General features: G+C 42.6%; 1 protein-coding gene across 4 annotated transcripts in view; it reads right to left on the bottom strand.

The window, feature by feature from the left end:
* The window catches only part of FXR1 (FMR1 autosomal homolog 1), a 56,384-nt gene that overhangs the window by 1,588 nt on the left and 40,295 nt on the right, over window positions 1-14,501 (bottom strand). For 2 of the 4 annotated variants that reach the window (XM_084847570.1, XM_084847568.1), the window contains exons 12-15: window positions 12,707-12,914; window positions 4,144-4,350; window positions 3,271-3,471; window positions 225-316 (exon numbers count right to left, since the gene is read on the bottom strand). In XM_084847570.1, coding sequence (XP_084703696.1) covers window positions 225-316; window positions 3,271-3,471; window positions 4,144-4,350; window positions 12,707-12,914 — 708 coding nt within the window. Of the gene's footprint in view, window positions 1-224; window positions 317-2,216; window positions 2,298-3,270; window positions 3,472-4,143; window positions 4,351-12,706; window positions 12,915-14,501 lie in introns of all 4 variants that reach the window. The other 2 variants (XM_084847571.1, XM_084847569.1) reach the window with 2 other exon arrangements.

The following is a 14,501-nucleotide window of genomic DNA, read 5'->3' as shown; positions in this document are numbered from 1 at the left end:
AAATCAACAGAAGGACGTATGCTGGCACAAGATACAGATGTACAACACAAGAATTTCTCTATTGTGCCAGCACGTATCTGAGCACCACATTGATTGACCTGTCACATTCCCTTGGTGTTGGTACAAATCAATAGCTGTCTTGTGCAATATTTTTAAATAATTCTATAAATGGGGAAAAAACCAAACATTTTAATGAATGTACCACTGTATATTTCTTTCCTTACCATTTCTTTCTTGTTTTTGGCCAGTGTTTCCCTTGGGAGGTTTCTTTGTCTACTCTGAGATTCTGCTCTTGATATATAATCAGCAACTGTTACTGTAAAGAGAAAAAGTATTTTTAAAATTACGTTTAAAAACTGAGTGATCACTGGCTGCAATCCAAAAAGGCCAATTAGGTAGATGCCTCAGTGTCTGTATCCTTGCCTGCCAACACTAGCTCCAACTTTCAGGAGTAGTTGCTTGGTGGCACAAAGCAAGCACCATTCTAATGCCTGTTGTGTGCACAGAATACAGAACACATGATCCTCGGATTTAGGGATTTCAACATTTCGTATATGGCTGATCTTTGAAGGGTTCTTAAACAGAATCATTTGTCAAGTTACTCAAATTCTATTCTAGTTTGAAGCAATCAAAAACAGAAGACCTCAGGCCTTATCCTGAAGCTTCTTACTCAGAACTAATCCTAATTAAGTTAATAAGTACTTGTTTTTAAGGGGTCTACCTATTCATCCCTTTAATTTCAGCATATTTTAGCAGTCTTTAACAGAAGAGGATTTTGTTTATGGCTTTTATGATCAGAGAAGGGCTGGGCAGCTATGGTACTGCTTACAACTTTGTCTCAATTATATTCTTCAAAGAGTGTGAAAAGCCTGAAGGAGACTTAAAATTAGTTGGATTTTGAAAAGAAGCCTTGAAAACAATTAACAATTTATCTTGGACCCAGCTGGGAGAAAAGTGGTGGGCTGGGTCAGACAATCTGGTTGTGATCCAGATACATATCCCAGGGTCTGAGTGGCGGCCCAGATTGAGATCCTTCAGAGTAGAGCTCCAAGGCAGTTTGCTGTTACTGCTTAATGTAACTATCATGTATGGTGCTGCAAAGCTGTATTGCAACCAGTTCTGTTTGCCTTAAAAAAATATCCACAGGTGGGGAGCACTGTGGATTGCTTTCTCCTTTTGACTACATACACAACCAGGATGTTGGAGAGGGAGACAGGGGAGAAGAGTGCAGTGCAGCTGCCCTGGACTGAAGGAGAATGTCACAACACAGTCTAATCTGGAATGGGCTACTATTTATGAGAGGGGACACATCTGTGTGGATGACTGCCATGTCACCCAAAAACATCTGCCAGTTCACACACACCTAGGTTTCTGGAGGTGCTTCATAGCACTAAGATGACCAGACACTAGCTCTTACTGATCAAGATCATGTGCTCCATGCAATATTTTGCAGTATCATAATATATTGTGTTTCTCAATTGTTCAAAAGCTACTGAAGGCACAAAGAGATAACACTATCACAAATCATTAGTTTACTAAAATACAGAAACATTTTAGTGGACACATAACAATACTTAGTTACTTAGCTAAGGTATTTATGGGCACAACAAAGAGCCATACTGAGAGAGCCATTATACCTTTAAAATATGTAAGGTGTTAGTAGACATTAAAGAAATGCATCAAACTACAATACCAAACAAGAACATGCAACTATTTTTGTTTTAATTCAACTGTGATTCCTAGTGTCCTTAAAAGCAAGGGACTGGAGGTCATCAGATTGATTCAAAGTATAAGACAGGCAGGTGCCATGCAAGTTCCCCCATACTGGTATGCTAGAGCACTAGTAACCTGGCTAGCATCTCTGTTACTAAGAAGAATAGATGCCAGAAGGGCCAAGAAAGAGAGACTATCTGGTAATGTTGCTACCAATCTGACATAATCTTCCATCGCTGACATCCATGGATATTTGTCCTCTAATTTTAATGGCATTTCCACTGGAAGTACACAAGGTAAAAAGCACCAACATTCATTTCATAAATGTTATAAAACCAGAAGACATCCTGCTGACAGTTTCTCATCCTGCAATTTGATTAGTTATTAAGCAATAATTATTTCCAAAAGCAGCTTTACATATGTTTAGGAGGTACACAACAGCAGACATAGAGCATTCCTTCATGCTTGTGACCTGAGGTGGTCCACCTCTCCACTCAAATTACCTGGCTGTCTATCTTCTGCCTGACCCCTGAAGCGACGCCTGCGACTACGATTGCGTCGCTGGGGTTTTTTGTCTCTATCATCTGCAATGGCAAAGTTTTACCATGAACCATCTCAGTGATAAATTGTTTTGTTGGCAGTTTAGTGCCCAACCCAAAACACATTCAAAGGAAAAAGTCTTCTGAATGGTTAAAAGCACTGCAGTTCTATACATCTGGGGACTGAAAGAGCAACAACCTAAGTCTGTGTTTAAGTTGGTATACCGAAAGTTAAACATGGGCCTACAGAATTAATTCCCTATCTCGTTAGAAAGATTTTTCCTTAGTGTGATTTGCATAAACAGCATGCTATCACAAAATGGCTGTTCTTGGATGCATAGCATACACTTCAGTCCTCAAACCACATATATACAAGTCCTACTGATTTTTTAGCATGTTTGGGATCACAGCCTTAAAGGAGCAAGAAACCTGAGTTCTTCTCCTGAGTCCTGACCTCAACTTCCTTCTTTCCAAAGTTCATTTAGCAAATTTCAGCAAGACAACAACTCAAGTCCTAGAAAAGGCAGAAGGGATGTTAATTTCACATGTGTTTACTTTATTAAAACAGAAGCCCAAGCTCCTAAAGATGAAGGGCTAGCTCCTCTGACTTTCCCAACTCAAGCTGATTGATCTTCGTGGTAGATGTGTACATGGAAGCTCATCTTGTAAATGAGTTCAACATATGCCCTGTTATTCCATTCCTAGGAGGCTAAAACTGGATATATATACGGTGATCTAACCCATTCAAGAGACGGGCCTCCATGCAGCTCTACTAGAAGTCATCTCTAAGAATACAGTCCAATGAAATTCAGCTTTTCATAGCCCTTCTGGATTCCATTTTCCCCAATGTATTGTGGCTCCAATATAGGGCTAAAATTAATACCACAAAAGATGAGGACAGTATCTTGAAGCACTAGGAAGCAGATAGAATAAAGGGGCTAGTTAAGAAAATGAACCAGGTTGGTAAGATTTTTGGGAGGCAATGTGCGTTCAGTTCTGCCACAAGCTATTTACATACCTAAGCCATTTTCATTAACTGATGCTGTGTCAGATTCTGTCATCCCATCCATTAAGGCAGCATCTTCATCAGTCCTTCGTCTGCGGGATCGCCTGCGCCGGTTAGTGCTGTGATGTGATTCACTCGCGTCTGTGTCTGCAGTCTGGTCAGACTCTGTGTTATCAAGTAAACTGTAAGGGTTGCTGTCTGGATCTTTTAGCACTAAAGTAAATGACAAAGGAACAAAGATCACATAAGGATCAGTAATGGTACATGTTCATTTTGTTCTGTTTTCATCTAACACTTTAACTAGAAATGTTAAGAGGAAATAATAGTTTAATCCAGGACACACATCCTACGGGCCATTCCTTCTTGGCCTCAATAACAAATTAGCCCAGACAGGATGCCAGACCACTAAGGGAAATCTGGGAGAAGTTGTTCTCAGAAGGAAAAGGAGGAGTTATCGTAGCTTCTGAAAGAGGAGGGAAAGGGAGGACAGCATAGACCTGAAAGACGATGGCCGCACCCAGGCTCAAAGTGTTCAAACACCTTTGGGTGTAATCAAGTCCTGCCCTCCAGAAAATTCAGCAGGGGAGCTTAAGGACAATTGTTCTCTGTTTACTTCCTTGTGCAATTTGTCTCAATATGACTTTCTGGTAGCTTCCAAATTAAGGTATAACATAAGAACTGTATGCTGTAATTCTGGTACATATGAGGGGGGACAGGTGAGTTCAAAGTACCAAATCTAAGAACAGTAAAGCCCTCTGAACTGCAAGTCTTCACATTTGATTGCAATTCCTGGATCAAGGCAGTCAACTTGAAAGTTGCAGCAGAAGAATTTCAAGACACTGCTTCTTGCTGCGGAATTTCAAAACGTGCCTCTCAAGTACTTACCAGAACTGATAGATGACTTCCCACCTCGGGGGCCACCTCGTCCACGGCCCCCAGAAACACTACGTCCTCTTCCCCCTGGTGGACGCCTTCTGCTGTCACGCTGGTGTCTGCTATCTCGGTCATCATCTCCTGCTAATGACCAGTCACTCAGTTCATCTTTCCTTTCTGATTCTGTTTCGGAGGGATTAGACAGCTCAGAATTTGTTCCTTTATAAACAAATGAGAGGGAAGAATTAAGTATTGTTCTCCTAGGCACAAAAAGCACAGGTGGAGGTTTGCTCCACAAATTACTATGCAGTTTCTAACAGAATGCATACGGCCAGTATCAAGCCATAATTGTACTAGTGTCTGAAACAGGTAACAGAACTTAGCCCAAAAAGCAGACAGTCCAAAAAGCCAATAAGAAATGCTGAATGTGAACTCTGGAGCACCAACCAGATGCCAATGAAGATCAACAGGATTGGCAAAGAGCCAGTCTGTTTTATTAAGCAGCCACTTCAGTCATGGCATGTGAAACCTAGCTATTCCTAAGCAGTCTGGAAGTGATAATCGCTGGAAAAGCTTAATCCATACAAATAATGAAGCATAAAAGATTAGTAGTATGAACCAAATGGGAGCAGATCTGAAGGGGAGTATGTTTTCTTATTTATGAAACTGGATACTTCCATTTCATACTAGCTTGGCCAGTTCAATACCATCTATAGACCACAGCTTCCATACGATTTCAAGATCAAGAATATGCCACAAGACACAGATGTCTAAGCCAATACCTAAACAGCATTTGCAATGCCTAAAAAAATAGCTACTCCTATTAAAAAAGCATTCCTACATCTCAGTGATGTGTTACATTTAGACAGCAGCCAAGATTTCTACTTTCTAAATGGAGGGGACCCTCCAGAACAGAATGGGATATGGTGTAAACAACTGCAGTAGGTTGGGGGAGTGGGGGGAGATGGATTGATGAAAAGTGCCTTGACTTGCATGAACAGAAGCACTGTCCATTAAGGCACAGCCACCATTGGATACAACCCAAAGTGCACAGTGATCCAGGTTTGGTTCTCTGTAATACAGAACACGAGATAATGAAATACTGAACACTCTAAAATGCTGTATACGTGCTGCTTTTCTTCCAGCATTTTAGCTACTTTTTCCTGTAGCATTTATAGCAAAGGTGAGAAAAATAAAGAAGCGAGCAAAAGCAGTTCAATAATTATGTACTTTCACTATCACAATAAGGAAGTGATGGGTTACATTTTCAGGACAAAGGTTATTCCAGGTATCTGCATAATTATGGGCCTAGCTACATAATCAAGAATTGGGTTTACTATTCAGGCTTGTCAACTGAGGATAACATCCTGTGCCTACACAAACAAGGACATCCAGGGTATTTCAGTCCATCCCATACTTCATTGCTCATGGTCTTGGGTTATGCACAGCCTACTGTGCTTAGTTATAAACTCCACTCACTAAGGAACCCTTTTACTGCCTTTTACCTCACTTAGCAATGGAAAGCAGCAAGATAAGGCACTTTCCATGATCTCTTTAACTCTGAACAACAACAACAACAAGGAATGTCCTGAATTCTATGAACAAGGGATAACCAACTTCTGCATTCTTGGGGGTTAGAAATGGATTTTGCATCACAGCTACCCGTTCCCCCACACTGGTGGTTCAACTCTAGAAGTAGGCCATATCCACCAGTATGGACTTAGGTTATAGAACAACCTGGGGGGGCACTATGGCAGGATTATCTGCCATTATATACAGGGCAATCACAATTTTACTAAGTTAATGAAGGACAGAACCAAACATTGATACTTACCGAGAAGGTTCCTTCTGGGCTGGTGTGTGGAAGGCATCCCACAATGGGCTAACTCCCCTATCGCCCAAGGAAAAGCAGGGAGCATGTGACAGATTTTCAAGAACTCTATTGGTCCCAGGGTCCTCCTTGCCAGTTCTGTCTGTGGCTATAGCTCAGAAATAGAGAAAAGTAGACACTCCTAGGTAGAGTTGTGAGAAGGACAAGGCCATGCAGTTTTAATGTTAAGACAGTTATCACACCTGAAAAAAATAACTGACTAGAGTCCTGTAGGTAAAGGACCAGCTGGAGGGCATAGAGGTCAGTTGCTGTAGAACTGTGTGTGTATAGACTCAGTGAAAAATAAGGGTGCAGTTGGGATGCCTTCCACACACCAACCCAGAAGGAAACTTCTCAACAGGTACCAATGTTCCATTCCCCAGGTTGGTGCAAGGAAGGCATCCCACAATGGAATATGCTAAAGCTTGACTACCAGTTTGGGTGGGAAGAAGGTTTACAAATCAACAAAGTCTACTGTGATGCTACCCTCTTACCAAAGGAGGCATCTGGAAAGGCATATGTGTCAATTTTGTAATGCCTATAATGAAAGAATTTGGGTTTTTCCAAGTTGTTGCCTTGTATATCTCAGCCAAGGATGCATTAATGCTTAAAGCAGCCAAAGTGGCTGCTGATCTAGTTCAGTGTGCTGTAATATGGAGAGGTGTGATGCCTCATATGCCAGAAATATGCATGCTTTTAACTATCTAGCTAATGTGGATCTGGACACTTTTTTGGCCATAGCTGCTTATGAATAAAGAATCAGATTGTCTAAAGGACTGGGTATGCTTACGGTAGATTTTTACTGCCTTCCGTACATCCAATTTGTGCCAATCCCTCTACTATGGGTGAGAGGGACTAAGACAGAAGTAGAGTAGGATCAGCTCCTGAGACCTATGAAACAAGGTGTTAACTTTTGGGATGAATGTCGGATCCATCCTGAGGATCACTGTGTCTTTTTGAAAGTTGATGAGCCCTTTACTTACTGAAAGGGCTGATATTCTGCATGCAGAACTAATGGCTACCAGGAATAACTTTTTGAGACAATGTTCTAAGTGATACAGATTTAAATGGTTCAAAAGGACCTTTTGTTAATGCTGAGAGGACTACATATATACTCCATGATGGGAATCTGTGAATCGTGGGAGGACTTTTCAGAGAGGCTCCTGGGAGGGATCAATTAAGGTGAGAGTGTGTGCGTACTGAACGGCATCTTGGTTTTGATAGAACTGAAGAGACGGCTGATGTTTGCCTGTGCAAGGTGCTGGGTTTTAGGCCCAAGTCAAGCCCTGCTTTGAGGTAGAGAAGTTCTTTGATGTCTGCTCTTTGGGTGTCGACCTTTTTTCTCCTATGCCATCTGGAGAATGCCTTCCAAGTGATCTCATATATGTGTGATGTGGATTCTTTGCAGGATGCTAGCAGGGTATTTATGACTGTATCCGGATCGCCTAGCTTGGAATAGATGGATATTTCAATAGCCATGTGGCTAATCAAAACCATCCTGTCTTCAGGTGAAGAACTGGGTCCTGGGATAGGAGACCTGCTTTCAGAGGGAGGAATCATGGCTCTTGATGTGCCAGGTATAGGAGTTAGGAGAACTATGGTCAGCATGGCCAGAATGAGGCTATCAAGAGGACAACTGTCACTTGTTCCTGTCTGATCTTTTGCAACACCCTCGTGAGGATTGGTGGAAAGGCTTAAGAGTCTCTCCTTTGGCCAGCTGAGGTTCAGCGCATCTATTCCTGGTGTTCTGTAAGGGTGAATCTCAAAAACAATCTTGGGCGCTTGTGGTTGTGTTGTGAGGTGAGTAGATCCACTGTGAGAGGGCTGAACTGGTGTTGAATTTCCTGAAACACTGAAAGATGCAGGCTGCACTCCCCCAGCTCTACCTGTTGTTAGCTCAGGTGGTCTGCCATGTGGCTTCTTCATAAAGTGAGCAAGTTTGGATACTCCCTGACAATTCATGCGTGCCTTTGCCGTCATATTGTCTGTTCTTATGAGAACATGTGAGCACTGGATGTGGTGCTAGAGGTGCTTCAGGCCCAAGTGTATTGCTCCGAGTTCCAGCCAACTGATGCTGTGTTTCTTTTCTAATGCTGCCATTTGCCTTGGGTTACTATTGCAGTTGGGCCCCCATCCCCTGAGGTTGGAATTTGCAGTTAGCGTGATCTTGCACGGTTCCTAGAATGGTGTATCCGTCTGAAGGTTTGGGAGGTGTTGCCACCAAAGAAGAGAAGCTCTGAGTTGGTGAGTAAAGTGGATTATGCTATGTTCCCTCCTGGTGGTCATTGTAAGGGGCAAAAAAGCAGTCTGGCCCATGGAACAATGCCAAGGCAGGAGATCACAAGGCCCAGCAGGTGTGCCAGATCCATTAAGTCTGCATTGTGTTGATGTTGAAATTTCTTTGAGTTTGTCGTTTGAACGCTCTGTCGGGAGAGACCAGATAGCCCTTCATGGTGTTGAATATGACTCTGAGGTGGAGTAGAGACTGTGTTGGTGTAAGGTGGCTCTTTTTCCTGTTTATGATGAATCTGTGCTGATGGAGGCAGGCAACTGTAGGGAAAGATCCAGTGAAGCTTTGTGACTGGAAGGGGACTGGATGAGTAGGTAATCCAGGTATGGGTAGATGTATACTGCTTTTAGCTATAGATGGGCCACCAGGGACACTATGATCTTGGTGAAGACACAGGGTGCTGATGTTAGGCCAAAGGGCATGGCTCTGTGTTGAAAGTGCTGATTCTGGTAGCACAGGAAACGTCTGTGATGTGAGGAGATTGGAATATGGAGATAAGCTTCGGTGAAGTCAATTGACATGAGAAATTCTCCTTTGTGAAGGGCTTCTCTGATTGTTTGAAGTGTTTCCCTGCAAAAACATCTGTACTTTACAAATGTGTTAAGGTGTTTGAGATCCAGTATGGCCTGCCATTCTCCATCTTTTTTGGCAACCACAAAGAAGACTGAGTAGATGCCTTTGCCTTTTTCTTGAGGCAGAGCCTGTTCTATGACCCCTATTTGAAGTAGATGTTGTATTGCTTCTGAAATTATATGCTTTTTGGTAGTGAAGCATGATGTTGGTGATGGAATGAATCTAGGAGGTGGATCTTTCCAGAATTTGATGTGGAAGCCCTTGCTGATGGTGTCTAAGATCCAGTGATCTGATGTTGATTGTTCCCAGGCCGGAAGGAAATGCTGCAGTCTTCTTCCCACTTTGGGATCACTGGCATCAGAATTGTTGAGGTCCAGTTTTGGCTGACTGGAAGGAAAAAGATGGTTTAGCAGAGGAGCTAGACGCACTGGCGCCTCTGGGCTGGAAGCACTGGCTGGACCAGGCTGGTTTGGGGAATCTGTAGTTTTTGAAACGAAAGGAAGACTGGTTAGCAGACCTGAAAGGACAAAAGGAAGGGTAAGGCCTGTTAAAGGACTTCCTATCCTCCCTCCTGAAAGATGAAGGCATGGCCGGTTTCTTAACTTTGGTTTCTATAAGGATACCCTTTAAAGCTTTTTCTCCAAATAGCTGTGTGCCCGTGAAGGGCAACTGTGGCAAAGTTTCATCTAGAGGCAATACCTATGTTCCAGTGCTTATGCCAGATGGAATATCGAGCCACAGCCGGGGCTGCCATGGAGTGTGCATTAAATTGAAGTGCATCCTGTGTGGCGTCTGCTAAGGAGGCAAAAGATTTTGAGAGTTTTAAGTAATCTTCTATAGAAGATAGTCTGATGTAAGTCTTTATTGTTTATAAATATAAATATCCTCCACGCACAGTAAAGCTCTAGTGAAGGTAGAGGAAACTGCTGATGCTCGCAGGGCTAGGGCTGCTGCTTCATGAGTTTTCTATAATGCTACATCAGACCTTCTTTCACCCTGGTTTGTAAGGGGGGTGTCTCCATCTTTTGGAATGACTGCCCCTGACAAGAGTGCCGCCATGGCAACATCTACAAGAGGTGTTTTAAGTTCTTCCATGACATCCCATGGAAGCGTATAAAATTTATGTGCTGTATTAGTGCCCTTCTTCCCCTGAATGGGTGATTTCCATTCCTCTTTTAGTAATTTTTTTAAAGAGTTAGGAAAGGGTACCTCTCCAATGGTTTGCTGAGGCTCTGGGAACATCACAGTTTCTCTGGATAGTTGTTTTTTTCTCTGGTTCTGTTGGCTGAGTGGCTAAGAAGGCAACTGCTTTGGACAACAAAGGTACAGTCTTCTCTATTTAAAAAAATCTGTCAGATGCAGAGTCCACTACTGTTTATACATCTGATCATTCCCCAAGCTGACCTATTGTTGTGAAGGTGAGGAAGAATCACCAGCTGGGTGTGGCTCGGTTATAGTTGAGTGTGGCCTAGTGGCCTGACCCACAGTTACGGAGCGTGGCTTGGGAAAACCTTCCCTGGAGTCTGCAGAGGAATACTGACTGGGCATGGGGCTGGATCTTTTTGAGTTAGAAGTCTTTTTTTCTGCTTTTCGGATTTGGTGGTGAACAACAATCAGATGCATACACATCACGAGTATGCTTCCATGCACGGCCTCTTCTAGCACCTTGCTTATCTAATAAATGATTAATTAAGTTTATCTAGTACCACCATGGTGAGTTGGGAAAGTACTGATTTATCCATTTCAGAAATGTGTGGGGGTGGGGCGGACGACTTTATTCCCTCATTGTAGATTAGAAGAGGTGGGGGGGGGAATGGCAGCTTCTTCCTGCTTGAGAAATCAGAAACAGCTCTCCAAAATGGCCACCCATCTAGTTTGGTGGGAATCATTAGGCATTCTCACCCATTTTGCAGGCCTTGTGTTGCATTCCTGCCACCCTCTTTCATCCTCTTCCGAGCCCAGATCAAGTCTAATCATGGGCTGCATGTTGGAGAGGGTGGTATGGCTGGCTGATGAAAGTGCTCTGATTCCATCAAGCTGAGCCGTCTCCCTTACGGCAGGATTGGAACTTTCCCTCTTCATTTCGGCAAGACTCAGCAGGCGGCGTGAGCCGACAAGCTGGTTATCGCGGACCCCATCATCTCAGGCATCGTCAGCACTTCACAGGAGGCGAGGGTGCTCATGCTCGTTGTTTTCTGACTACCCTTACATGAGTAACTGCTTGATTGCAGCCTTGGAGCTTGATTTCTTCTCCGGGGGAGCCATAATAAAGGGTAAAAAAGGAGCAGCAGAACAAACAGAGACTAAAAGAAGTTGCATTTGTCTTTGTGTGTTTTTTTTTAAGGAGAAGTAGGAAAGTTTGGAAGTTAGAGCTAAGAAAATACGCGTTTTTAAAGCCAAAAGAGTAGTAGTAGTAGTAACAGAAGGAGGAAATATGAGAAATAGTTCTTTCCTGGCCGAAAAGCAGGACAAACCGCCATAGAGGAGCCTGGGACCAATAGAATACCTGAAAATCTGTCACTTGGTCCCTGCTTTTCCTTGGGCGATGGGGGAGTTAACCCATCATGGGATGCCTTCCTCACACCAACCTGGAGAAAATGGTATTCATTACAAAGCCTAACATTGCAAATGAAAAGCAGAGTAGGGTTTCCCATCAGTACTTGGGCAGACAGGTTAACCAACTAATATGTGACAATTATAATGGGTTAAAAAGAGTACTATCTTGGAGTGGTAGCCTGCCCTTTAGACTCAGTCTGTCACAACCACCACTGATAAGTCAGCATGCAGTGGGACTACAGGCTACATACATCCGTTGTTTATCAGCTCTACATACTTTAATCCTTCAACTGTTCTTTGTATATTCATAATTAGTTCTAAGAAGTGCACCCCTCTCTCCCAAAGAAAAGCACTTTTTAAGACATAAGAAGGCAATCTCAATCACTCCATCAGTGTTTGTTTTAGAGTTACAAATCTACTTGATTAAGCTACAGAAAAAGCCTCCAATGTCTGACAGGTCTCATCACGTCCATAATAACTTGTTTAAAAAAGCATAATAACTTGTTTAAAAAAAGGAAAAGTGGAAGCTTTTGGTCACCAACAGGTTTATTATTGCAGAAACCATAAAGTGTTCTACTAAGTGGAGAAATGGAAAGTCAACTGATAGAAGTTTTTCCCACAGCACTTGCAGAAGGCCAAGATTCCCAACGTAGTGCTGAGTCTATTCACAAGAGGTGTAAAACATGTATATGAGGCTCTGTGGGGAAATATCTCTTCAAACACATATGAATTAATATATCATGGTTATGCTGTCTGCAGAAACATACAGTCATGCACGCACTGCACCAGCTCTATATTCTATATTAGATAACCTATTTTTTCTTCGGAGTTCATTAGTTTCCTGTAACTAACCTAACAAATGATATGTGAAAAATAGATCAGTCCATCATTTCTCTGGACCAGAGTGAGCAACAAGATGCCTGAATGCACATTCTGGACCTATAAGTTATAGCTGAGTTCCTGAGAAAGATCCTTTTTATGTTAAGGATAGCAAAGATAACTGTGAAAGCATATTGGCCAAGCTCTAAACAGTTAGAAACCAGCAAGTTATTTCTGAAGTCCACATTCACAAAGTTCTTTTTGATACTCTGAATTTCTAAATTAAGCATCATGATCTTTCAGGAGCTGACACATATTGGTAACAGGTTCACAAATTCTGTCAAAGCACACAGCACACCCACCATCTGTTGTGTTTTTGTCCATAATAGCAGGAGCCAAACAAATAAGCTATGCTACTGATAAAAATATCAAAATGGTTTTCATCACTTATTTTTTATAATGCTCACCATAGCCAGAGGTGTAATTGGGGCCTCTCCGTCCTCTACCTCTTCCACTATATGACCTGGAGCCTTGTACGGAAGAAGGATTGCTCTCATCAGTGGTATAACCCTTCTCCTTTTCCAGACCTCTGGTAGATGAAGGTCTGAAACCCATGCCAATTTGACGTAGCTGCTCATCAATTTGGAGCCTCTCCATCCGTAGCTGTTCCACTTCCTGCATTGTTAAATTAAATATAAGCAAGTCCACAGTGTTGCTTTCCACCCCCATCCACACTGCTGAATTTTTTAAACACATTTCTATCCATTTTTTAACATTCAAAGCAGCTAAAAATCATATTCATCTTAAGATCCAAATAATCCAAATAAATGATCAAATTTGCAGATGACACAAAATTGGGAGGGATAGCTAATACTTTGGAAGACAGAAACAAAATTCAAAGTGATCTGGATAGACTGGAGCGCTGGGCAGAAAACAACAGAATGACATTTAATAGGGACAAATGCCAAGTTCTGCACCTAGGAAAAAGAAACCAAATGCACAGTTACAAGATGGGGGATACGTGGCTCAACCACACTACAAGCAAGAAGGATCTTGGAATTGTTGTCGATCACAAGCTGAATATGAGCCAACAATGTGATGTGGCTGCAAAAAAGGCCAATGCTCTTTTGGGCTGCATTCATAGAAGCATCGCTTCCAAATTCCGGGAAGTACTAGTTCCCCTCTACTCAGCACTGGTTAGGCCTCATCTGGAGTACTGTGTCCAGTTCTGGGCACCACACTTTAAGAAGGATGCAGACAAACTGGAGAGGGTTCAGAGGAGGGCAACAAAGATGATCATGGGACTGGAAACAAAGCCCTATGAAGAGAGACTGAAAGAACTGGGCATGTTTAGCCTTGAGAAGAGAAGACTGAGGGGAGATATGATAGCACTCTTCAAGTATTTGAAAGGTTGTCACAGAGAAGAAGGCCAGGATCTCTTCTTGATCATCCCAGAGTGCAGGACACGGAATAATGGGCTCAAGTTACAGGAAGCCAGATTCCGGCTGAACATCAGGAAAAACTTCCTGACTGTAAGAGCAATACGACAATGCAACCAATTACCTGGGGAGGTGGTGGGCTCTCCCACACTGGAGGCCTTCAAGACGAGGCTGGACAGCCATTTGTCAGGGATGCTCTGACTTGGATTCCTGCATTGAGCAGGGGGTTGGACTCGATGGCCTTGTAGGCCCCTTCCAACCCTACTATTCTATGATTCTATGATTCTAAGTGCATAGTGCTCCAAGGGCAATAGTACTTTTGGTGACTGGACTGCAAGTCCCACTAAAAGCCAACATGATATAATGTACTCCAGTATCGTAGTTATGTTTTGGATAGCTTTGGTTCACATTGCTTTCAGAACATTTGCTATATGTTGTTTGCTCCTCTCTGTGTGTGGAGATCTAATAAAGATTTCCATCAATCCTTTGTATGCAGCAGACCTCAAGGCTGTTATTCAGTTATGTATAAGTCAGATTTGTTTGGTTCTACTTTGTTAAGAGTAATAATGAAAATGTCCTTCACGAGTCATATTACTGTGCATTCTTGAAAAGCTGTGTAATGACAAAATGAAAAAGTTGAAAAAACAGAAATCTGGTTGGAACAAGCTCAAACCAGATGGAAGTCAGGCTTTTAAGCAGGAAGTGGGGGGGGTAGAGACAGTAGCATCAGTACGGGACATAAAGACAACCAGTTGTGACAACCATGATGGCAACATACCAGAGTTAACTGGAGATTTCCACCCGGATGCATTTGGAAGACCTG

Source organism: Heloderma suspectum, chromosome 3 (assembly GCF_057233095.1).
Source record: "Heloderma suspectum isolate Gila_16-S chromosome 3, 16-S_ref, whole genome shotgun sequence".
NCBI lineage: Eukaryota > Metazoa > Chordata > Lepidosauria > Squamata > Helodermatidae > Heloderma > Heloderma suspectum.
The sequence above is the reverse complement of the archived record's forward strand: the minus strand, read 5'-3'. Positions and strand labels throughout refer to the sequence as shown.